The sequence below is a fragment of the Schistocerca nitens genome, chromosome 2, assembly GCF_023898315.1.
Source record: "Schistocerca nitens isolate TAMUIC-IGC-003100 chromosome 2, iqSchNite1.1, whole genome shotgun sequence".
In the NCBI taxonomy this organism is placed as follows: domain Eukaryota; kingdom Metazoa; phylum Arthropoda; class Insecta; order Orthoptera; family Acrididae; genus Schistocerca; species Schistocerca nitens.
The window spans coordinates 329,707,374-329,732,486 of record NC_064615.1 but is presented as its reverse complement, the minus strand read 5'-3'; the positions used below and the strand labels follow the sequence as shown (position 1 = coordinate 329,732,486).

The 25,113-nt window shown below is 38.2% G+C and overlaps 1 protein-coding gene across 1 annotated transcript in view; it reads left to right on the top strand.

The window, feature by feature from the left end:
- LOC126236127 (insulin receptor substrate 1) overlaps positions 1-25,113 on the top strand; it is a 208,489-nt gene that overhangs the window by 53,223 nt on the left and 130,153 nt on the right. The window contains exons 6-8 of the mRNA XM_049945202.1: positions 8,382-8,524; positions 10,442-10,593; positions 16,635-16,697. Of these exons, the coding sequence (XP_049801159.1) occupies positions 8,382-8,524; positions 10,442-10,593; positions 16,635-16,697 (358 nt within the window). The remainder of the gene's footprint in view (positions 1-8,381; positions 8,525-10,441; positions 10,594-16,634; positions 16,698-25,113) is intronic.

Here is a 25,113-nt window from a genome sequence, read left to right as displayed (position 1 = left end):
CAACAAATTGCCTCCGATGGGCATGACGTCACAACTTTACATTAGATTTGTTTGAGCGGTTGTGAGCGAGCTTATCCGCTTGTGCAGTTGAGTCTCGTATGAGTAGTATCTTCTCCTGCTTCTGGCTACAGAAGTGTGGCAGCTAGCTGTATAGGCAATAGCAGCAAGCAGCCAGATGCTATTCGGAAAAATTTTACTGGTGCACCTAAGCTGTCAGATTCACGTATGCGCAACAGGCCCGGAACCAGGGGACGGGGGCAAACCAGTTTCATTGGGGGGGGGGGGGGGGCAAATTCATATTATTGAGGAAAAAGACCTTGTTTCACAAAGCCCCTAGCACCCAGCGCACGTTGGTCTATCGATTTCTCATATGATTTTGAATGCATCCCTGTTGGTTTTTGAAATAATTGTAAGTTGATTTTTGAATGCGTGCGTAGTGTAGGGGAATCTTCGTCGCATCTAGAAATAAACTTTCCTGCAGACAAATACAAGCTGAGCGGAATAAAGCCGAACGGATGAATGCCAATTGCTGTTTATGTGGTTGACTGGGTTTGCAAATGATCAGCATTGTTATAACTACTAGCGAATTCCATAGATTCGGACTACCAGAAGATTGCGTATTGTCTCCTCCATGTGTCCAAGAAAATGAAAATTTTGACAGAAAATTTTTGGCCAGGCCGCTACACTGCTAAGGGCCAGTTATACAGTCCCCGGCTAGCAGCCGCTAAAGTTATATTCTGGGAGTAGCGTGGAAAACGCGTTGTACGAACACGTAATAACGCCCTACCGGATAAGTAAACCGGTGATGAAATTAACCAGAGAATAAGTTTTGACATTGGCAGGAATAGGTACAGAATTAGTGATAAGATTGTTTGTTAGAACAAGAAAGGAGAAGAAACTGGGACTCTCACAAATTACGGGAGAATATGACGATTCAAAATTTATTTAAAAATTTAGTACTACTACTTTTCGATCTCGTGCTTCAGAAGCTGGAGAGTATGAATGAAATGTGAAACTATTTCCTAACACAAAACTTTTTGCTTGTAGTAGGCCTAATAGGCATTTGATATTGGTACTTCTTGAATTATATTCCGTCGTGTTATAAAAATGACCATTTGTGCCAAAACAGTCTCGTTTATTTGGTGTGTGTAGCAACTGCTGCAATATTGGGCAGTCTTGGGTACAATTTGTATTAACAACTTTTCTAGTATTAGACAATGACATTTCGTTTTTTCATGTAGCGAAACGTTGACGAACTTTGATGAGGTAGTAGATTCTTTCCCAGAAAGGAAAGTACGCCATATAAAGCTATGGCAAGATTAGAGAGAAAAGAAGCTAGGACTTAACGATTGAAGAAACGTTTACTGTCTTGCTTGTCTCTTGTCTTTACTCATTTTATGTATCCTATATTTAATTTTTATGTCACACAAATCAGCAAGTTATTAACTAATAGGCAGTAAAGACTGCAAATTTTCTGAAGAGTTCTTGTTCTGCCGGTTACAAATAATTCCAACCATACTTTAAATATTTAGGAGAGATAATTTCTGAAAAATACTCACAACAAGAAAGAATATTAAAAGCTCGTAGGGGTCTAGGGCTGGTCCAAAACATTTACAATAAAAAATGTCTATCTATAAATACAAAAATTAAACATTATAAGTCGGTAATTAAACCAATAATGCTATATGCCAGCGAAACCTTGACACTTAAAAGGAAAACAGATATGGAAAACCTGAAGAAAGAGGAAAGGAAAATCATTAGGAAAATTCTGGGACCAAGATGGATCAAAGAGGGGTATAGATTACAGAAAAATTCTAAAATTGAAGAATATTCTAACATAGAGATAGACATGAGGAAGAGGCGTCTAAAATTCTACGGCCACATAATGAGACTTCCCGATCACAGACTTACAAAAAAAATAGTAAGATACGTAGCATCCCTTGTTAATGGAGGAGAATGGATCAAAAATGTAAAGAAAGATCTGGAATTAGCCAACATTACTACTGAAGACATGAACAAAAGAAACAATTTCAAACTTAAAGTTGACAAATGGGAGGTCAAACCAGAGACAAAAGCGCCGAGAACTGGAACAAAATGGAGCGAAGAAAGAAAAGCTGAATTCTCGCAAAGAATGAAGACCTGGTGGGCAAACAAGAAGAATAAGAAGCCCCAGAAGTGAACCATCTTTACTTAGCATCTTCCATGTTGGGAGCTTTACGACTAATAATAATAATAGTAATAATAATAATTCCAACCAGTATTAATTCCGAGATTTTTTTAAAAGAAGAGCAGGATGTCAATAAAGAGGAGCAGGACGTCAAACTGGCCGACTGGGAGCAGGAGAGGCACCACAGGACATTTTAATTTCCACTGGTGTGAAAATAGTTTGATGGCATCCATTCCATTACAAAATATTACATGTTTGAATTCCACAATGCAAAATACAAGAGACGTGCAATGGAAGAATGCTGTGTGGAGAGGCGTGGCACTGCACTTTGCCACACTTAAGACCAAATAACATGTCTTACATTCCCTCGAATATATATGTTTTATGTATCAGACTCTTCAGGAAGATGTGTGCTTCAAAATGAAGATATTTTTTAAAAGTCGATTTTTAAATTTTTGGCGTCCTACCTTAAATGCTCAAGGGAGGGGGTAGCGCCACTATCTAATATCGCCCCAGTTCGGAAATATCCTAGACCCGGACCTGATTTACAGAGCAGTCTGAGTTGTAGTGGGAGGTGGTAGTCTCCACGTGAAACATTTATACGTTAAGTGAATTTGCTGTTTCCTCTTCGTTTATTGCTCTCACTTCAAATGAAAACAAATGGATTTCTGTGGCCAGGACCTATCAAGTAAATTAAAATACATTCACATAATTACGGAAGGCTAAAATATGTAATTAGTTTCAGATTTTATTTTGTTTCCACCTTTCTGACAGTCAAGCCTTAATCGCCTTGCATAACACTGAAGTTATTTTTGTCGGTTTGTTAAAGAAACTTGACTTTTACTAATCTTTTCTGCTGAGGCAGTCAATTTATTTGAAACAAGTGTTTAATTCCACACTATTGGCTAGTTTCAACTGTTCGCTGCATTTCAAGTTCACGTTTTCATCTTCTAGCACGTATGGCATTGAAACCAAACATGAGATAATACAGTGCAGGTACTCCAAGAAAATTTACATCTGAATCTGGACATACAAATGTTCACTTTAAGCCAAATGATGCATTTTAGTATAGTTCACAAAATTCCCATGTTCTTGGAGTGTCCTCTAATGTCTTGTTTCTTTTATGACATAATGTAAGATCTTTTAATGTTTTACATGTACGAACGTGCGGGCTTCCTGCGTCATCGTAGCTGCGCAAGCGCTGTGACACCTGTTATTTGCCACGCTCTGGCAACTTCTGAAACGATTCTGTTTCTAACAGGTCACGGGAAAATATTGTGAATGGTTGTTTGGAAAGCGTTACTTTCAAAGTAAATTTCCTTTTACGCAAGATGAACTCTGTGCGCACGAATATCCGATGAATTTCTTAAATCACAGAGCATTTGACTCTCATTCAAAAATCAAATATTTGAGGGTGACCATTTAGAATATTTTCGAGCCCAGAAGATCAGACATTTACGTCGTTAAAAAATTTACTGGCACATTTTTGTGATGTATCTTTAAAGTGTAACACGCGCCAAAATGATCATTATGTGTTAAAGCTTAGCTTCTCTTGCAGCTTATTAATCTTAGTGACCAGTATTATACATAAAAGCTTTTCTTTTCTTGTAGCAACACTATTTATATATGTATATTAATTTAAACCATTACCTTTTCCTATTTGTGTATTCGCGCTACTTTACAGTGATGTTGCTATTGGCTGACTACATCATGTGTCCTATGATCTGAATATCCGCTGTCATCGGTTGGCGAGATCGCTTGACATGAGCTACAACTGGCTTACAAAAGCACATCGCAGTCTCGATTTCAATCCTTCGGAAAGTAACATGCAGTGTTTGGTGGAATTCGAATTTATATTTTAGTAATACGAAAATATGCAGTGTACATGTTGCTGCACATCATACATCTTTCTAAAACGTGTTTTTTCCCCTGAGTTTCCTTTTCTAAAGTGCCGGGAAATTCTACGCCGGTGTATAAAACCACAACCATTTAAAGGATTGATAAGTTTTACAGTTTTGAGGAAAAGTATACTGCTACTTAACACAGAAAAAATATATTTTCATCCAGGAGAAAGTGTATTTTTAACTGGGAAATCCGAGATTTAATTTTCATTGTCCACGTATACACCCTGAGTATAGAATCTGACAGGGATTCCATTGGGCCCTGGAGTTTTGTTCAGTTTTAACAATTTAGCTGTTTCACAACAACACTGTCACTAATACTTATTTCATTCATCTTTTCAGTAGTATGAGGATTAAATTGGGGCAATTCTTTTGGGTTTTGCTTTGTAAAGGAACGTTTGAAAATAGAGTTAAACAATTCAGCTGTTGATTTGCTATCCTCAATGTCTCATTCACTAGGACTGGACACTAACTTTGGTCATAGTTTTTTATTCAGGCAATTTTCAGCAGTTGATATCTGTTTCAAAAAACTCATGGCACTGAACTGCATTAAATTGATTTTATTAGTACTACCGATTTCGACCATAAGCCATCTTCTGGTACCTAACAACACAACATTCCAATTTGTAGAACAACATTAAGACTACACAAATTGGTGCATAGTAGTCACATAATAATATACTTACGAAAATCACTTAAAACATTTCATTTGTCATGAATATTGAAACACAAATCATTGAATATTTTCATCCACATGAAACATGTAATAAAAAACTCATTCATAGCATTTACAAGTACAGCATTCATCCTATTCATTTGAAATGACAACAACAAATACAAAGTGACTTGGCATCACAGCCCAAAAATATCATTATGCCGAAGATGTAGCTATGAAGATATATCGATATGTGCATCATTCGGTTACAAAATGTGACAAGTAATGTAAGGGAAGCTAAAAATTATCTCCACTATCATCGTATAATATAGTTTTTTTTTTTAAATAGTCATGGCACACTGACACACAGAAAAAAGACGTAATGAAAAGCATACATCAAGATCTCAGTTAACCTGGTCACTATGTAAAAACTCAGAATGTGACATTGTATAAATTACAGTATTACAGTATTGTACAAATTATAGTATGGACTAAAATAAAAATGAGGCCTAACATAAAAATGATCCCATAACAATCACATACAAAAAGTTAGTAACATAATAAGGGTGAGATCTTGTAATTATGTAGCTCATCCAAGTTCATAAGCCTTTCCAGCTCTCTGTAACTTGCTGATGATATAGAAGACATATATGAGTCGTTATTCTGTAAATGTACAATAAAGGTACAAAGAGTGAAGAAGTAAGGTACTGGAATTGCTGCACCCATGGTAATTAGATCAACAAACCATACTTATCTCTAAAGTATGGTGAATAGTTTGGAGATAAGTATGGTCAATGGAGACCTTGATGTATGCTTTTCATTATAGAATGATTGCTGTGCTTGTAGTTTTTTATTGCATGTTTCATGTGGATTAAAATATTCATTGCTTTGTGTTTCAATATTCATAATAAATGAAATGTTTTAAGTGATTTTCGTAAGTATATTGTTATGTGGTTGCTAGGCACTAACTTGTGTTGTCTTAATGTTGTTCTACAAATTGGTATGTTGTGTTGTTAGGTACTAGGTGATGGATTATAGCCAAAACCGATAGTACAATAAAATCCAGTTAATAGAGTTCAGTGTCATGAGTTTTTTGAAACTAACTTTGGTGCCATTATCAGCCTTTACATGCAACCAGAATTTCTTTGGGTTTTGTGAAAGATTATTTGACAGTATTCTGCCTTGGTAGTCACTGAAGGCATCACACCCTGTTGTCTCGACAGCCAGACACGTTTCATTTAGCATCTCTCTATTTACAGCCCCACGCTCTGTTTTACACCTTTCATGTAGTAATCTCTATTTAACACGTAGCCACAATCTCTGGCTGCCAAAGCCAGATTGCAATCAGGCTGGGAGGTGGGGGTAAGGAGGAGGCTGTGGCAGGGTGGGGGAAGGATAGCATGGTGGGGGTGGAGGATGGTAAAGTGCTACTCGTGGGGGCATACAGGGATGAAGTGGGGAGTGAGTAGGGTATCTAGGTGCAATCGGGAGGTTAGACAGAGGGCAAGGGGGGGGGGGGGCTGTGGAAAAGGAAAGAAGTAAAAAGATAGTAGATGCATTGGTGGAATAGAGGACTCTGTAGTGCTGGAATGAAATAGAGAAGGGGATTGGTGGATAAAGGATAATGACTAATGAAGGTTGATGCCAAGAGGGTTACATGCGTGTAGGATATGCTGTAGGAACAGTTTCCATCTGAGCAATTCAGAAATACTGGTGTTTATGGGAAGGATCCAGATGCCACAGGCTGTGAAGCAGTCTTTGAAATGAAGAACGTCATGTTCGGCAGTGTGCTCAGCAACAGGGTGGTCCAGCTGTTTCTTGGGCACAGTTTGTCATTGGCCATTCATGTGGACAGACAGATTTTTAGTTGTCGCGGCTGGTTTCACATGCAGCCCTGCCTTTTATGGGATGCGTGATGCTTGTTACCAAACTGGAGTAGGTAATGGTGGGAGGATATACAGGGCAGGTATTTCATCTAGGTCTATTACAGAGATATGAGCCATGAAGCTTGGGGTTGGGAGCAGGAGCTATGTAGGGATGGACAAGGATATCATGCAGGGTCAGTGGGTGGCAGAATACCACTGTGGGAGGGGTGGGAAGGATAGTGGCTAGGACATTCTTCATTTCAGGGCACGACGAGTTGTAGTCAAAATCCTGTGGAGAATGTGATTCAGTTGCTCCAGTCCTGGGTGGTATTGAGCCATGCTCCCCTCTGGCTGGGTAGTGACTGGAGCAAATGAATCACATTCTTCACCAGGCTTTCGACTGCCTGTCTGCAACTTAACATGTCTTCCTTACAGTAAGAAGCAATCCGTCTTTTCTTACGATTGCTGATGTCCCTACTTGAAGTTGCCAGGTAGATGTAGCCAGCATCTCAACATAAGATCAAGACATAATTTACAAGACAAGAACATCAATTTGACAGTATAATGCTGCGGCCAAACATGAAAACCACCTCTCATTTTTTAGTATATTTGTTATGACTATTGAATTCTATGAAATGCTATATTGGCACAGGAGAGTAGATACTGCTCACATCAGTAAGGAACTATTTGTTGTGGTGTGTTTGTACAATATTGGTTTCTTACTTTGAATTCTGTTAACAGCTTCATTAAAAAAAAGTGTCATTCAAATCAATCAACTTGGTGGTAGTGGGCAAGCAACTTTCTACTGATGTATTCGTGGGCTTAATTGCAAAATATCATGTACAGATCACACACTTTAATTTGACCCCTGAGCAGAGGATGCTGGGAATGCAGCTCATAGTACCTTGGCTATTGAGACAAGCCCTGCCTTCTTTTCTCAGAAGAGCCAGTTTACAGCTTATAAAAGAAACAAACTTATAATGGGTTAATGTGTTATAGGAGTGACACAAAAGTTGATGCCGAGGTACTAGAAGAAACAGGTAGTGTTTCTTCGCCCATTTTTGTGAATAATATTAACAGTCACTATACACAAATCAGCACTAGTTTTACAATAGCTACTTGTTGCTACATTGCACAAAACTGTTACATAACTAATGTTGCCAATGAGCACAAACATTTAGAAGCAGTTCAAAGCCAGCGGACTTTCACAGATCAGAAGTGAGCCAATTTAAAGTGTGCAGTCTATGCAAGATCTGACAAAAAACAAGTGAGATAATGTTGTAACCAAATATGTTCAGTTAGTGGTTGTCATCTTCGAAGTAGACATATTTGAGTCAGAATTCATCTGCATTTATTCCATTCATTGCTCAAAACATTTCTGTACATCTTTTTCTGGTCTGCACAGAAACTTTGCCTTCCAAATGTGTTTTTAACAGTTTTTCTACTTTCGTTGAACTGATCGATGTATCTGAAGTTAGTCATAGCATAATGACTCATTTCAAGGTTGAAAAGTAGTCCGGTCTAATGAGCCACAGCAAGTAGTTCCTCAGTAATGCAGATAATCATCTTTTTTTGCGTTGAGGCAATATGTGTATTATAAAATACAGTTCTGTCTTGTTCATGACATTATGTTTATATTTCTTAAGAGTTGAACCTTTTCTAAGCAGCAGTGTGCTGTTTGAATTAATAACTCAGTTTAAAATATTACATTATTTATTTTCTGAGAAACATATCCAGAAAAGTGTTTTTACAAATTAGTGCTATCTAAATGTCACACTGATTTGGCTTTATAGTTGAATGGTATTCGGCGATGCGGGTACTCGGACTGCTTTTTCTATATGGAAGTTGGCCGTTCTTCATGCACAGGAGCTGGTGACCTGTGGATGCAGACTGAAGACACCAACATTGCCCAGAATATGCATGATGCAATCCTCCAGTATGTATTCTCTTCTGCTTGGACACCAGTGACATTGCATGTCTCCTTTAACTTATATTATTTTTTTCTCTGCATGTTATTGTGTTTCTGATAGTGTTTTTTAGTAAATTTGCTTTTGTCATTATTCATTGCCTTCTTATAGTAGCACTTAAATAGGCCATGATGATATACGATTGAATATTACATTTTAGAGCTAGAACAACCGAACATATATTACAGAATGAAACTTAGTGATAAGAAGATGGGGAATATTATAAAGATGATTTGACTATTTAACTGCCTCTCATTTGAAAACAACCGGACGAGGTGGCGTACTGGTTAGCATGCTGGTTTGCATTTGGGAGAACAAGGATTCTGTCTGGCCATCAAGATTTAGGTTTTCCATGATTTCTCGAAATTGCTCCAAGCAAATGCCGGGATGGTTACTTTGAAAATGGCATGGCCAATTTCCTTCTCCATCCTTTCGTAACCCAAGCTTACGTTCCATCTCTGTTAATGGGACATTAAACTCTTAATCTTCCTTCTCCTCCCTTAATTTTAAAGTGCACTTTTTAACTGTAACATCCAGATGTTTTTAATTTTTTCACTCTCCTCTGGCCAGTAACAGACATTTTTATGACATGTTGGGGGTCTTGGAAAATTGTGAAGTATTAAGTTATCCCTCTGGTATTCAGAAAAGTGTTTGTTATTATATTCAACTTCTGAATGTATTTTTATCTTTCCAAACAAGGAGTTGGATGAAACATTATTATTGACACACAGCTGACAGTTTGAATCAGAAATAAATGTTTCACAACTACATACCAACCTCCATAATCGAAGAAGCTAACGCATGCTTGTGGGATGGCATTTAGTTCTAAAATGACCATTTCAGATACTTGAGATAATAAAAGTATCAGTGTCAGGCAAACATGGTGACACGGATTCCCTGGACACCAGACTTGTGCTCCTCTGTAGATCCACACACAAGAGTGTGTTCTGATACGTGTTGGTCTCATGTGCTGTGTCTTAATTCACAAAAATATGACAGCTGTGACATTTGCCAGCATCAGTCCAAGCTTGTGACTTGGGTTCCTCTTTCCTATGATTGTCATAGCTGACATACATGGCTGCTTTTGCATGTAATTTGGCAGTGGCCTGTAAATATTAATTTGCCCAGTTGTGGTGATCAAATAAATTTTAATTTTTGACAAACTCTTACAACCCAGGTGAAGCTGTGGTTTAAAGCTTTTACAGGCTGCTACGGTCGCAGGTTCGACTCCTGCTTCGGGCATGGATGTGTGTGATGTCCTTAGGTTAGTAGTTCTAAGTTCTAGGGGACTGATGACCTCAGAAGTTGAGTCCCATAGTCCTCGGAGCCATTTGAACCATTTTTTACAGGCTTATACTAGCTGTGGAATTAAAAGCCACAACACCGGTGAAGCTATGGTTTAAAGCTTTTGCAGGCTCTTACTAGCTGTGGAATTAAAAGCCAAGAAGTTGACTGGAACTGTTATTTCATTAAAATTGTGGCTGGTTCTCTGTAGGAGTTGTGTAAACTCCTGGAATACATTAGCAAATCTTGATCAAATAGAGAAGTTTATATTTTCCCATTTTTACCAGTCAAAAATAAGATTGAAGGTTTTACCAAATGGAAGAGACTTAAAAAGAACTACATCACGTATGGTACCAGCCCGGGTTTGTATTCGTATATTCATACTTGTGGAAAAGGGATTGGTATTTTCATTTCTAAAAGCACTATTCTGAATGTGACAGTGCCAAATAAGGTGAAGGAACAAGGCAGTTAATGTAATGTTGTATTTAAAGGACTTCTGTTCAGGCAGGCATGATAATAAGGAAGAAGTGTGAATGAGCTCTATAAAAAATGTCAATCTGGTACATAGCTGGTCAGTGATTGCTTTCTTTCTTTTGTATCAGTGCAATGAGTAGCAGTCGTGAGGACTCAGGCAGTATAAGTGTCAGTGGTAATTCGCGTCCTCGCACACGCTCATCACCAGGGAGTGACGCCGCACGGCCTTGCCGCAGGCAGGGTCACACTGTGTCAGGAAAGCCACCACACTACTCTGCAGGTAACTAGATGGAGAATAGTTATCATTGTATTGTCAGTGTACTCTCTCTTATACACTAAAGTTTTATTGGTGCTATGTAATGTGAAAAGTCTCTGCTTGCCAGAAAATCATTCTAGCTTAGCAAACAGCAACTCCTGAAAGTAAAGGTACAGCATGTTTTAAACTAGATCTGTTTCTTATGCAAAGGAAGAATGTGAAAAATGATGGGGTTGGGAATTTCATAAGTAGCATTTAGGAACGGAAAATGGACAGTGGATGGTAATAGGTGGAAGTTTTAAATTCTCTCATTATTCATTGTTGGTCTGCTGATCAGGAAGGTGAATGTTCAGGGATGTGGAATAAAAGTATTCTCAGGAACACACATTCCACTTATTACTGCACGGTCTTTGATTTGTGTTGCTGCAGTCCCTTGCACTCTCTGGACTTTGTTCTATCAAATTATGTAGATAATGTTTTGATCATTTAAGTCAGAAACCCATCAGTAAGTACATGTGTATACTAAATTCATTTCTTTGTCCCTTAATCATTTTTGTGTGCAGCATCGCTTCCATCTGTGGAAGAGAATTAACAGTTTCTCAACATCAGGTCAACTACTTTCACCTGTGTTTTTTATTTGGTCCAGGAAATCATTTTTAGTACATGTGATGTAGTACATGGGGTAAACATAATTAATGATTTCAGTAGCAGTTGTGATTACATGTTCAACAAATTCAGAGTGCGCAATAAATTGACACTACATTTCTTGTACATAAGATAGTAGCAGTTTTTAAGCGAGAGTACCTGAGCAACACAGTCAAAGTAAATTATAGTACAAAGTGATATAATACACAATTAACAATATCTGATAAATGAGACTTTACTTACTATGATGATCTAAAAATACAGAGAGAGAGTAGAAGTAGTGGTCAAGTAGGAACTGTTTTAACTTTACTTTAAATGTGTTTAATGTCAGTATGCATTTTAACTAAGAAGGCATTTGTTTACATGATGTAATTCCTGTATGATATACTCCTCTTTTTCGTAAGTTTGTGTTTGCTGTGTTTACACGCAGGTTAAGCATCTGCCTGGTCTCCTGTACATTCGAAGGTTTTTTCAATTTTTAAGATGTTCCCTTTGTGTGTGTGTGTAAAAGAGAGAGAGAGAGAGAGAGAGAGAGAGAGAGTGGGGGCAGTATTTTCAGATTTTAAAAAGTGTGAACTCAATGGAAAGTACGTGACTCATAAACTGGATTAGATTTCAGTTACTACCAGAAAGCACTTCTTTCTGACCACGGTATTTTCAGATAATGCTAAAGTATTCAGGAGAGATTTCAATTGAAAAAAATACTCATTTAATTGCTAACTAATGAGGGTAAAGTGAAAATTTTTTAGTTTTTAAGCGAGAAATATGCTTATTGTTTTGTGTAAATGCACTGAGATCAGTCCAGTTGCCCTAACATTTTTCCAGTGAGTACTTTCCATTCGTAAGTATGATTCTCGGTGGTTTTTAAAATTCTAATCTATGTTTGTGAGAATGTATTTATTGGTCTGAAAACATTTTTCAGCTAGGATTTTTTTTCAAAGTCTGCAACATTTGAAACTCGTAGGTTGCCAGATATGGTGATTAGAGAGGATGTTGCAACAATTTGTACTTAAGTTCTACTGTGTTTGCCATTGCTGCAGCATATTTGTCTGCAATTGCATGTACATGACTTTTCTTCGTTCTCTTTTTGCAATCAAGGTGTTCTGTCTCATATTTTTTGCTTCCATCTAGTTCGGGAGACTCGTATGATATTTCCTAATTGTTGTTGTACTCTTTGCAAAGTAATCAATCAGGAAAATCTACTTCGTGCCACAGAAAAAAACTAAATTGGTTCCATGGTGTTTTTTTTTTTTTACAGTGTGGACTCGAGTATAAAATCAACTATATTCTTTTTTTTAATACAATCCAAACATAGCTGAAAATTTACTTTCCGCCATCATTCAATATATGATGTGTTAGCTTTATAGAGTTTTCGCAGTGTTAACTGTGAATGTACCACACTCTTTCTATTTTGTGCACCATTTCAGTTATTTCATCTGTGGTTGCAGTTTTGGGTTGCTGTTAACATGGACCACCTTCAAGAGAAGTAAGGTCAAATTTTAATTCAGTATATTTGCTCTGAAATGTTGAAATCGAAATAGATCTATACCCATTGCTGCGGTCCAGTGTCGAATCTGTACTGCAAATGAATCTGCATGGTCCATTACGGCCTTGCAGACCAGTGCTGTAGAATGGGCTGGTGAGATAGGCACCACCAAGGACACAGGCACAAAGAGGACACAAGAACTGGCAACAGTAAAGAATGTAAGAGGATTTGAGGATTAACTGGGGGAGCTACACTAGTTCCCTTACTCATTGTGTTCCTAGAGCACTTAGTTCACACAGCTGCCAGCTACACTGCTCCCTCATATTCGACAGTGGAGTTCTTGTTGCTACTTCTGTGTGATGTAGGATTTCAATGGTCAGTGAGCAGCTACTGAAACAGATGTGTTGTTTGACCAAAGGCCTGCAATAATTGCCAACAAGGACTGGGTGAGACACAATGATGGAAGAAACAAGCAAACAAGATGTCAAGGGGATATATAATTTACTTGTTCCTACAGCCAGTACCTGTGCTGCTCCTAAGTTTTAATTGATACAATTTGCTGTGTAAATAAATAACCTCTGTGGCAGATTAATAGTATTATGGGAGTTGTATATGTTGTACCTGTTGACAGCTATTCTCTTGCCGTTGGTCATCGATTGCATTGCTCCAGCACTGCAAGTTGCCCTTACTGAGGTATTAGATACATTGCTGTTGTTATCTTATGAATATAACTCTGTGCTGAAGCACTGGAAGTCTTTTAAGTTTTCTTTTAATCACTGTGCAAAACATTTAGCCCATGTAGTTTGTGTATCAAATCTCACTGGACTGTCACTTTCACTATGCCTGCCAGTTGTGTCCATATGGACGTGAGGGTCTTGATTCATCACTGCTGAGCTACATTAGCGACATGCCAGCAGCGATGCTGTACCATAAACCTTCATAATCAGACACGTTTGTGTGTGAGGAGGACAATCCAATAATGTAACAACAGATCTGCAGAATACTTAGTGCATTGTTGATAACGATGTTAATCTTACAATGAACAGACTGTAGTAACAGCACTTTGCTCTGCTGACACGTGCTGTGTTACAGCTATTAAGCCACTCGCCTTCTTGGTTATCGAGCCTGTTCTAAAATGAATATTCCCATACTCTCCTCTATCCCCTTTACTCTAGTGTTGTTACTCATCCACTTTATCAGGTCTTGCTATTGACTGGAAGTGTCACTCTATCTGTTTTGGTGGAAAATCAAAGATTTTTGTGATTCTTTATCTGCCCAAAGTAGTTTTGCCATTAAAAGGTTAAGAAATGCAAAGAGGTTAGCTAGAGAGATGATTGAATGCTCACTTCACTTCTGTGTGGAGAAAGTAATTGAGCTATACTGCTTCAAAGTATTTGATATAATAAGAAATGAAGTGGATAATAGATCTCACATATTTCCGGAATGAGATTTTCACTCTGCAGAGTGAAAATCTCATTCCGGAAACATCCCCCAGGCTGTGGCTAAGCCATGTCTCGGCAATATCCTTTCTTTCAGGAGTGCTAGTTCTGCAAGGTTCGCAGGAGAGCTTCTGTAAAGTTTGTGAGATAGGAGACAAGGTACTGGCAGAAGTAAAGCTGTGAGGACGGGGCGTGAGTCGTGCTTGGGTAGCTCAGTTGGGAGAGCACTTGCCCGCGAAAGGCAAAGGTCCTGAGTTCGAGTCTCGGTCCGGCACACAGTTTTAATCTGCCAGGAAGTTTCAGATCTCACATATGTCATACCATATCATTGACTTTATTTTCTGTCAGGAAACTTCATAAATAAAAGCTTTGTATCTTATTTTGTGAAGTATGCAGGTGAGTTTGGTGTCAGATACACCACAAATATTGTTGCATTGGAGCTGAAATACCTGCTTTCAAGTTCCAAGTGAAAGAGTGGATGGAAAGCATATTTTGAAAGTTTTTTTAAAAGTACAGAGTAAGAGACTCATATCTGAGCATCAAAATAGCTTTGAGAATATTTATGAAAACACCAGTTACTGTAGCATTTTTTGAACACAGTTTCAGCAAACTAAAGTTGATAAAAAAAATTACTTACAGTCAAAATATGGATAAAAGCAGACTGTCAATTTAATTTGTATATTTATCAACAGAATACAACACAGCTGCTAAACATGACTTTAGCAATATAATCAATGAGTCTGCTTTGCTTGAAACAAGGAAATTTAACATAAAGTTGTAATAAACACACAATGCGTTGCGAGGGGACATTTTGTCAACTCTTTTTTCTTTTATTTCTAATTAATAATTTATGTATTGTTAATGATTTATGTGGAGGAAAAAATTGTTGAAAGGTGGTGGTGTGGGAGGGGGATGACAGGTTGGGCATTTCTGCCAGGGGTGTAGGGTCACTTCAAGCTCTGGCATGAACAAGTGTGGTCTTCCAGTACATCCATTGTACTGCATTGTCCAGTACAAACTCTGTGCTTTGCTGACCTTCTTCTGTCCATTTTCATATACAAGTACTGTTGTTGTAGCAATGTATAATTAAAATGTTGTAATATGAGAAACCTATTTTCCACACATTGATCATTCTTATTCACTTGCTGATGTTGCACCCTTTGGTGCCAGTGAGGCACACTGACACTTGCTTTCAAAATTCAGTTTTCCTGACAACTTTTCACAGGTTGAGCTTAGCATAGCACTGACTTTTCCAGCCGCTTCAGAAGGTGTTGCTGAGCCATTACATAAACCATCCCTCTGCAGTCTTAACCAGTTATTGAAACTTCCTGGCAGATTAAAATTGTGTGCCCCTTCGCCTTTTGCAGTCAAATGCTTTACCGACTGAGCTATCCTAGCGTGACTCACGGCCTGTCCTCATAGCTTTACTTCCTCCAGTTTGTCATCTCCTACCTTTCCGATATCACTAAAGTTCTCTTGCATAAGGCAAAGGATTTTGGAAACAACTTGCATAAGGCAAAGGGTTTTGAAAGCAATACCCCAGGCTTTGGCTAAGCCGTGTCTCTATAGTATCCTTCCTTCCAGCAGTGCTAGTCCAGAACTTCTGTAAATCTGGAGGGTAGGAAATGGGTACTGACAGAAGTAAAGCTGTGAGGGTGGGCTATGAGTCATGCTTAGCCAGTAGAGCACTTGGTCACAAAGACATAGGTCCCAGATTCGAGTCCCAGTACGGCACATAGTTTTTATCTGCCAGTAAGTTTCGTATCAGCACACTTTCTGCTGCAGAGTGAAAATTCATTGTGTTTAAAAGTTATTGATGTAATAATAACAACATAGATAGGATAGGTTGATGCTCACCACACAAGAATATTAGAAGTATTTAAGCTTCTGGACAAAGTTATTCCATGGACGTAGAACGTGAACACATTCACACAACAACTCACGCATGGCTTCTGTCACTGGAAACTAAGGCCCAATTGTAGCTGTATTTATGTATGATGTTGTGTGAATGTGTTGGAGTTCTATTTCTGAAGAAGGACTTTGTATAAAAGCTAAAATATTTTTGGTATTCTTTTCATTGTGCTTGTCTGCAACTCAACATCTCTTCTATGTGGTGTGTAGCAATTTGTCCTTTCCATGTTGTTACATTGTGGAATTTCCATTGTCCAGTTATTGATCTTTCACTCTTCTTCATATCTTCCAAGTCACGATTCATTTGGGTCATTCGTGGTGTTGCATTTCAAATTTCAGGTTTCTTTCACATTCCCGACTCTAGTTAGTACAGGAGACACTAAATTTAAATTTCTTAATCCTGTTTTACTTACCTTGACATAATTTGTTTTCTCTAGTTTATTGGGTATTGTAATAAATATATACGCATTCATCTGTTGTGACTTTAATCTTATTTTAAAGAGAAAAAAGCGTGCCAGGCCAATGCTGAGGAAGGACATTACATGTGTTCTATGTGTTTAGAATATGATCCTCTTTGTTTTCAGGATCATCCATTTACAATGAGCACCATCCACCTAGTGGCAGTACAGAAGCTGTGCACAACCAAGGTAGGTGACAGGAATTATAACTGTTTCAGAAGGTGACAGATAACATTCTCTTTTAAGTTGTGTCAAACAAACGTCTTTACAGTGAATTATATGTTTTTTTCCCAGTTGGCCACTTTTCAAGTAAACAGTTTTCTTATTAAAAACATGAAAAGTGGAAACTGAACTGATCTGTTTGGGTCTTCTGACATTTTATTACAATATTGCCAGTCTAAGTTACATTCCATTACACAAAAATATTTTAGAAATTGAAGGTATCTGAATTCTGGTTGCTTGTTTCTAGTGACATAGAAATTATCTTGCCAAGACTTTATTAGCCATTCCTTATTACTTTTCTTTGACTGTTCTTCGTAAGTTTATTTCAGTTCTTTATGCATTTTATTTTCTCTGTTTTTCTTCTGTTCCCATTCCGAATATTTCTTGTTATGTATTCGAGCTCTTCCTTCCTTTTTATATTTCCTCAGATTGACTTATAGTTTCTCACTACCTTATCAGCACTTTTTGTTTGTGTCCACTTCACTTATTTCTCTTGTTTGCATGCTTACATTCAGTACTTTAAAATTAATATAAGCTGAGGGCACTATTGTATAGATTATTATTCACATTAAAGGTTAAGTTATATGTTTTGAATAACAAGTGAAACAGAGCTAATGCCTTCATTCATACCTTCAAGGCAAAATTTCTGTATTAATGAATGGTGAAAAAGTAAGATTTAAATGTCTGTTCTTTCAAATCACTTTATTGTAAAATTTGACACTGAAAACAAAAGGAAAAAGAAATAAAATATGAAGCAGGGTCTGTGGAGGAGTAGGATAAATAGTCTGATGCGATTTTGTCAGAGATATCTAACTTTGGTTCAATTCACCATCATGTTTTTGATCCTTTCTGTGTTAATATTATGCCTTATAGGTTTCCCTTTGTTAAAGTTTTAATTCCTTCCATATCCTTTACAGTACTGGTCACAGTACACAGCTGATTCTTAGGTAGTTGTGTTGCTTCATTGTAAATGCTTGTTCACCGTAATGCTTCAGAAGCGATAAACAACTGCTTGACACAGAAACAATTGAACTTGTCTTCTGCTGAGTATTTCATTAGGTCACCCAAAAGACAAGTGGCTGTTGTTCTTACAATTATGCATGTTTATAAATGAAATTCCGAAAATGTGTTCCTGCTTTTCAGATCCTTCAAACTGCTTTGCCTGTATGTATTTATAGTACAAATGTGCTGTATTTAAACACTGGTTAAGTTCCTTTTCTTACCATCATTTCTTTCGATCATTTCAGTTTATTTCCTTTCTGAACTTTCAGCCTAGTAAAATTAATGATGTGATACAGATGTTAAATGCAGTGTTACAGTGATATTTTACATGATTGCTCAAGAAAAGTTAACTGCATTAATACTCTGCTTCTTTGTATTGTGTCAGTTGCAAAAGATTTGGTATTTTGTCTCGAATTTTCTCCAAAACATCATTTAGATAAAATCTTTGCATTGCAGGAGTACAATGTTTTCTGAAATGAATGCCAGTGAAAGATTAAAATAACCTATTGGATCGGCTTTGCGGTACTTTGAGCTGTAGGAACATTTATAATAGGTGTACTCAAAATATCATTCTGTCACTGTTTTTCTCTTACAGCTCCATGGTTGCAAAGATTTAGTTAGCAATTTCACTGATGTTACAGTGTGTCATTAATTTAGGAAATAACCCTTGGCTGCAGTTGCGTGACCTTTAGAATATGTGTGAAATTTGGAGTTGTGGATGGCAGATTTGATTCAGACTGTATGATGTAATTTGGTAACGTGGCTCCATACTATCACCAATAATAGGCATAAAAGCTTCTGTTGCCTAGTGTAGTTCACAGTTAAAATCTTTCGTGGGGATTCATTTTTCAGATGTTGCTTACAAAATGTTGAAGGGTAGAGCAGTTATCTCTAATTTCTGTGTTGCACCTTGTACTGTCGTCCAGAAATATGTAGTTTCTAGTAAGCAAGTACTGTTATTACTGATAATTTTGTGCTGCATTCCTTTATACCAAATATAAGAGGCTTTACAATACACTTTATCTGCTTCTAAGAACTTCGTGCAGAACAGTAAGTATTTTTGCCTTATAAAAGGATAGATGTGGTTGACATGTCAAGTGACCTAGAAATGGTAAGTAATCTTATTGTATGCAGATGAGAAGTTATTGCAGTTCATTGATAGCATTATAGGCTGTATGCTTTTGTTAGCCACTGAATGCTGTTTTATACAGTGAGCTGTGTCATTCCATGTTTGACAAATACAGATTTCTTTTTTAAATTTAATTCTGAGCTTGGAGCCTGAGTGAACAGTGGCCATCGTCATAGTTACCACCACCGTCATCACATACTAAAGGCAACATCTTGTTGATTTATTCTGTCTATCACCATCTGTAGCATTTGCTTGTAGTTGATGCAGATCATTCCACTGATAACACTTTGTAATATGGATATGTTCTGTCTTCTTAATATGCAGTGGTAGTAAATAAGAAAATTTCATAGGGTAAGGAAATTGGAAACACATTGACGATTATGTAATAGCAATTGACATACAAGGGACATATTGTTTAATTTTAGCACAATTCTCAACATACAAACATGCAATGCTAATTACATTAATGCAGCAGAATATGCCATGATGATATTTTTATTAATAACCATGAGTCCAAATTTAATTACACCAGTCAAGGTATTTGTTCGTCACAAGTCTTGGTTTGGTAGCTTACTTGGTGCTTGACATTCTCTAGGTCTATTATTTGTCATTGCGAAAGCATTAAACAAAAAGGTCTACAGTGGAATTTAAGACTTACACAGGAAAACTTCTTTCACTTAACTGGCATGACTTCAAAGTAGAGGTGAAGCTTTGTGGCTTTTTTCAGTTGTTCATTGTCAAGTTTCATGTATTGCTGCAGATTTTGATAATGTGACACTTATTTTGACTTTGGCTGACTTACTTACTTACTTACTTACTTACTTACAGTAGCCACACAAACCGCAGTTGGTCCTTGGCCTCACTCAGTCCAGCCTTCCACACTTTCCTGTCATCTGCATCTGCATCTTCATCTCTCAGACCCAGTATCAGCATGTCTCCCATGGTATTATCCTTCCATCTCATTCTCGACTGTCCCAGTCTTCTCTGTCCTTCAGTTTCTCCATCCATTACGGCCTTTATTACCATGTTCTCCTCTCTCCTGCTCACATGTCCATACCATCTTAGTCTCTTAATTTTCACACCCTCTATGGCATCAGGCAGTGTGTGTAATTGTTGGAGTTCTCTGTTTTTCCTTATTCTCCATTGTTCATTTTCTTTCACTGGTTCGTATATTTTTCTCAGTTCTTTATTTTCAAAAGTGATTAGTTTTTTCCTCTGTTTTGTTTGTCAGGGTCCATGTCTCACTTGCATAGCACACTATTGGCTTGATGATGGTCTGGTATATTCTTATTTTTGCCTGCCTAGATAGTAACTTCGATCTTTGGCTGACTTAATGAATATGAAAGAAATCACTATGGAATGAGTAAAGATAATTAGTCACAGTGCAGTAGAGGCATAGAGTGTTAAGATAGACAAATTAAGAATGAACTGGCATTCTTCTCCAAAGCACACAGACACATGAGCTCACTAGTTTCCATTCTGTTTTATTTAAATGTGTCTTGTGAAGGGAACATAAATATTTGATAGCACTTACTTGAAGTAATTTTGGTCCATTAGTTGTTGTCTAGAGACCAATTTCACAATTTTGCATGACACAAAACCGTTCCTATTTTGCAAAAATGGGAAGTTGTAGGCTTGGTAACTGCAGCATAGGTAAATGAGTTTAGGTTGACATTATCAAATGAGTTAGATGGCACAAGGAATTACTTTGCAATTCAATAATTTTCTCATTAAAACATAGCTCTGTTTAAGCAGCAGTTATCTCGACAACACTTGCATTATGCGGCCACCTGCCGTTCACGTCATGAAGATGGAGTTCCTTACTCTTTCAAGAATAGAGCTCCTTAGTCTTTGGAGTGTAAAAAAACAAGTCCACCATACTATGCCTTCCCCTTTACTTCTGTTAGCTTGCTTCCCATTGGTAGTTGTCACTCTGTTCTATGCATTACATTACAGTTTAGTAATACACCTTTTCAACCAATCAGTCCTCATTTATAAAAAGAGTTTCACAAAAAATTCGCACTCAAATATGGATGAAAAAGATATCAAACTCTCTTAAGTCTAAATGAATTGCTCCTCATAAAATATTATGTTACCCTAAGGCACAAGTAACCTGCACATTATCAATATTAAGTAAGGGCGTGAGAATTTAGAAGTAAGATGATCTAGTTTTGTTTGTAATGGTGTGTCTATTAAATGCTTTTGGGGAAATTCTACCAGAGCCTCTGGTTATAAAAAACTGTGGAGACTGGCAGATGCTTCTCCAGACAGGCCCACAGCTGGCTAAGCTTGGTTCATACCACATCATGTCCGGTACAGTAGCACAGCCTTACTGTTTTCCTCACTGGAATACCTTGGTCCCATTTACAAACAGAAATGTCCTGTCCTGCGGTATTTCTAAAGAAAATCATCTTATGAGTTTCTAAGCTGGGCTGCAAGCTCATGGCTTAAATCTGTTTTCTCAAGTGCTCTGTAGTTAGTGTTCCTTGCTAGAAATCTGTTAACATATTGAAACCTAGACTCAGAAGTTCTTCAATGACTATTTGCATGGCTTGGAATGTCTGCAGGTGTTCATATTGTAATCTTGCTAGCTACCATGTTTTAGTTCTTGATTATGGCCCTCTGTAATACTCAGTGCCTCGACTATAAGGTGAATGGTTATCTTAATTCATCCATTGTTTATACCTCATCTAGCATTTTCCAGTATTGCAGTAATGGCTCTGAGCACTATGGGACTTAACATCTATCGTCATCAGTCCCCTAGAACTTAGAACTACTTAAACCTAACTAACCTAAGGACATAACACAACATCCAGTCATCACGAGGCAGAGAAAATCCCTGACCCCGCCGGGAATCGAACCCGGGAGCCCGGGCGTGGGAAGCGAGAACGCTACCGCACGACCACGAGCTGCGGACTATTGCAGTAATAAAAGAAATGTTTGACAACAAATACTTTGACAACTAAATAACCTTAAATGAGTTTTTGCATTGCTTCATCTTGTGTGGTAGTTTTCACTTTGTGTTTATGAGAGTCTTAGGTCTCACAGAAATACACGGAGAACTGGGCTAAGGGCTAAGGGGAGTTTTCAAACCAGTACTTGAAACAAATGCTGTGTGTTCAAGCACAGTGATAAGCAACAGTTAAGTAGTATGAATATACCTGTAACTCACTACCATGAATTTGAATGCTTGAGCAAGGGAAGCAGAAATCCTTATAATGAGACTTGACTCATTATATAGCAAAATGTATACAGAGGGATTGCGACACTAGAAAATAGTAGTGAAATGCAGGAAAACCTGCAGACTGAAAATATGTAGAATGACCCTTATTGTGTGATTATACAATTGCAGAACAATCACTGAAGGCAATCACACTCTTAAAATATTGGGAGTATAAGCACAGAGTGATTTGATGTGGAACAACACATAAAATTAAAGAGTGGGTAAGGCAGATACCAGACTGAGATTCATTGGAAGAATCCTCAGAAACTGTCGTCCATCAACAAAGGAAATAGCATTATTTTACTAATGCCAGGAGGGGGGGGGGGGAGTCCTAATGGTGATGGTCTGTTTAACACCCATTTCGACCTCAAACTGTCCCTGTCAAACTTAAGTCCACCATCATCATGAATGAGATTCCATTCTTAACATGAATGTGTATTCTGGAGCTCTTTAGATTTTTAACTTAAATCAACTTACCTCTAGTTCCTCCACGGACTAACTAAAATGGATCCTTTATATGGATAGGATTTTTGGATCAGGGCCATTTCTACCTTATGTCTTCCCAGAAGACTACTCCGGGCAGCAGTTGCTGCTTTACTGTAGTGCAGGTTTATCTACAGCCTCCAACTTGCCACATTGCTCACATCCAGTATCTTTGATTATCTGATGGCAACCTGCAAGAACTCTTTTTAAGTACAATTTCAGATCCAGTTATCACATGGCTGTCTGGGAGTTTTTGTTTGCTTCCACCACAAAGGTTTGTCCGTGCAGTACAACCTTTTGGTTGATTACCCCCAATTCTATGTCGAGACCTTCTGGTTCTGCACCCTTATCTCTAGGGTATGTTTGAAGATATATCCTTAAGACGTTTTGGTACCCAAATTGAGACCTTTGTGGTCTTGAAGACCTCAGCAACTGTCTTGACTAGCAGCTTCACGTCCACCTACGTATATACCTTGGGCACCATTTCCCTAAGCCAGTCCACTGTTTCAGTCCCCACAAGAACAAGATAAGAAGACTTTTGTCCAGATAGACCTTCCTGAATTTGGGTCCTGGGCTTGAATCCACCCTCATTCTTCTCAAAGAGAGCCATCTGAACATGCTTCGTCTGCTGTGAAGTGATGTTGACCAGTGAATGTCCCCGTTGGACAGCTGCCATCATGAAAACTGAGGCTGCAGTAGTGTAGGTCTGCTTTCCATTTCCTACCTCGGTGTTTTCTGGATCCACGTATCCTAAGAAGTGGGAGTATTAGACTCCTTCCTTGTTCTCTTGTTCTGTGTCTTAAGGTAGAAGGAGTCTGATTACCCCCTTCACCCTGAGATAGTCCTCTTTTGGAAATCTTAGGTTCCAGACCTTTTAGTTCCTGCAGTTTATGTTTAGGTTTTTGTTCTTTCAGTAATTTCCCCCCTTTGGGCCTCAGACAAGGATGTGATTTTTGACCTAGTCCAACTTCTCAGTAACAGTTTCCCCTTCTTGGACTGGTCTTTTGTCTGATCCAGTTGTGGAAACAGCTTCCATCAGCCTGGATCTCAATGCTAGGGTGTTTGAGGTCTCTTCAAGTCCCTCAGTTTTTGTTTTGTTTCCACGAGAGTTGGGGATGTATTCAGTCAACACCACAGACCCTCATGCGGTGCATGTCTAATTACTTGGGGAGATCACCAAATATCCTTGAGGCTGTTTCAGTGACACATCTTCCCATGTGCCAAGCACCCCTCACTGTGGATCACGTCACACCTTTGTTGGATAATTTGGGAAGGACTGTGGGAGCGGTTATGGGAGAGATGGTGCATCGTGGGACACACTTCATCTGGTCGGTCAGCTGAAGCCTGTCCTGCCACCAGTAGCTGCAATACAAACATCATAGCCCTTCAGCTTCAAAGTCTCTCCATCCGCACAGTAAGTACTTTGGCATGGCGCTGTCCCTCGGAGAGCAAGGAAACAGCACACAAAGCATTTATTTGATCAATATTTGAATATTGTTCGCCAGTCTGGTATCCATACCAGGTAGGGTGGATGGAGCAAATAAGAAAGAGTCAAATAGCAGCAGCACATTTTATTACAGGTTCATTCCGTAAGAGCTAAAGCATCAGGGAGATGCTGCAAGGGTGCAGTTTATTATTAAATTTCCAAGAGCAAGCTCCGGGAGTAGACAACATTCCATTAGAACTACTGACAGCCTTGGGAGAGCCAGTCCTGACAAAACTCTACCATCTGGTGAGCAAGATGTATGAGACAGGCGAAATACCCTCAGACTTCAAGAAGAATATAATAATTCCAATCCCAAAGAAAGCAGGTGTTGACAGATGCAAAAATTACTGAACTATCAGTTTAATAAGGCACGACTGCAAAATACTAACACGAATTCTTTACAGACGAATGGAAAAACTAGTAAAGCTGACCTCGGGGAAGATCAGTTTGGATTCCATAGAAATATTGGAACACGTGAGGCAATACTGACCCTATGACTTATCTTAGAAGCTAGATTAAGGAAAGGCAAACCTACGTTCCTAGCATTTGTAGACTTAGAGAAAGCTTTTGACAATGTTGACTGGAATACTCTCTTTCATATTCTGAAGGTGGCAGGGGTAAAATACAGGGAGCGAAAAGCTATTTACAATTTGTACAGAAACCAGATGGCAGTTATAAGAGTCGAGGGACATGAAAGGGAAGGAGTGGTTGGGAAGGGAGTGAGACAGGGTTGTAGCCTCTCCCCGATGTTGTTCAATCTGTATATTGAGCAAGCAGTAAAGGAAACAAAAGAAAAATTCGGAGTAGGTATTAAAATCAATGGAGAAGGAATAAAAACTTTAAGGTTCGCCGATGACATTGTAATTCTGTCAGAGACAGCAAAGGACTTGGAAGAGCAGTTGATCGAAATGGATAGTGTCTTGAAAGGAGGATATAAGATGAACATCAACAAAAGCAAAACAAGGATAATGGAATGTAGTCGAATTAAGTCGGGTGATGCTGAGGGAATTAGATTAGGAAATGAGACACTTAAAGTAGTAAAGGAGTTTTGCTATTTGGG